The sequence below is a fragment of the Entamoeba dispar genome, genomic scaffold (genome assembly GCF_000209125.1).
Source record: "Entamoeba dispar SAW760 scf_1105229459875 genomic scaffold, whole genome shotgun sequence".
In the NCBI taxonomy this organism is placed as follows: Eukaryota; Evosea; order Mastigamoebida; family Endamoebidae; genus Entamoeba; species Entamoeba dispar.
The window spans coordinates 1-1,316 of NW_001853911.1; the positions used below are offsets into that span (position 1 = coordinate 1).

The 1,316-nt window shown below is 25.7% G+C and overlaps 2 protein-coding genes across 2 annotated transcripts in view, besides 1 other annotated feature; both read right to left on the reverse strand.

Annotated features, from left to right (window-relative positions):
• On the reverse strand, positions 1-1,169 carry EDI_196780 (long-chain-fatty-acid--CoA ligase, putative; the record flags this gene model as incomplete). The annotated part of the gene is made up of 1 exon (XM_001736469.1): positions 1-1,169. A coding segment is annotated over one exon (1,169 nt), but the record flags the coding sequence as incomplete, so codon positions are not given.
• Positions 666-687: a sequence feature (AT_rich).
• An 89-nt stretch (positions 1,170-1,258) lies between the features above and the next one.
• The window catches only part of EDI_196790 (uncharacterized protein), a gene marked incomplete at both ends in the record, with an annotated part of 477 nt that continues 419 nt past the window's right edge, over positions 1,259-1,316 (reverse strand). Inside the window, one exon of the mRNA XM_001733289.1 lies at positions 1,259-1,316. This exon is cut by the window's right edge and continues 419 nt beyond it. Within this exon, the coding sequence (XP_001733341.1) occupies positions 1,259-1,316 (58 nt within the window).

Genomic DNA, 1,316 nt, shown 5'->3' on the forward strand with positions numbered 1-1,316 from the left:
ACATTTTGTGTTTTAATATAATTTTGGATAATTTGAAGGAGTTTCTTTTTAATATCAATTTTATTTAGATAATCAATATTTAACAAAGAATCATTTTCAGACTTAGTAATATTTGAAGCAATACGTTTAAGTTCATCAGAATCTAATACAATTATTGCAGTAATAAAAATATCAGAACTTTCACCATAAATAAAACATTGAGAAATAAGAGGCATAGTACAATATTTATTTTCTAATGGTTCAACTGCTATATATTCTCCTTGTGCTAATTTAAATAAATTCTTTTTTCTATCAATAATAGCTAAAGAACCATCAGGACATACTTTTCCAATATCTCCAGTAGCAAAAAATCCTTCATCATTTATTACTGCTTTTGTAACTTCTTCATTTTTATAATAACAAATAAAATTTTGTTTACTTCGTATTTCAATTTCTCCAGATGGATATTCATCATCAATTGTATAATTCATCTCTGGTACACTTACTAATCTTATTTCTACATTTGGACCACATGATCCAACATTTAATATATTTAAATCTGTCATATATGGAAGAGAACAACATATTCCACCAAATGTTTCAGTTAACCCATATCCTTGAAGGATAATAGCACCAGAACATACTCTTAACCATTCATATAATTCTTCAGTTAATGGTGCACCTCCATTTAAAATATATTTTAATTTACCACCAAATACTTGATGAATTTTATAAAAAACAATAGTATCCCAATTTATATAATTCCAACTTTTATTTTTGATAGCATTTAATTTATAATAATAACCAATATTAAACATTACTTGTGAAAAATATCCAAGTTGATTATAAGTTTCATTAAATTTATCATAAATCTTTTGTAAAACTCGAGGTACTGCAATAAAAAATGTTGGTTGACATTTACTTAAATCTTCTATTAATGTTGGAATTCCTCCTGAAATAAAACCAATTCTACCACCACCATAAATAAATCCATGAGTTACTTCTTGGTCAAGAACATGTGCTGATGGTAAATATGAAAAATATGTTTGTTCTTTCATTGGACTATCTTTAAATAATTCTGCACTATTTATTGTATAAGAACCATAACTTGCACTTTTGAATGAATGAACTGCACCTTTTGGAATTCCTGATGTGCCTGAAGTAAAAATTATAGAAAATGTATCATCCATTGTTGGTAATTGAGGATCAATTAAATTACATTTTCCTTCTTTAATTAAATTATCAAATGTAGAATATGAAATAGTAGGATTTATATGATTCATAATATCTTCAAAAGTATCAAAACATACAAGTGTGATTTTATGATTTCTCTCACA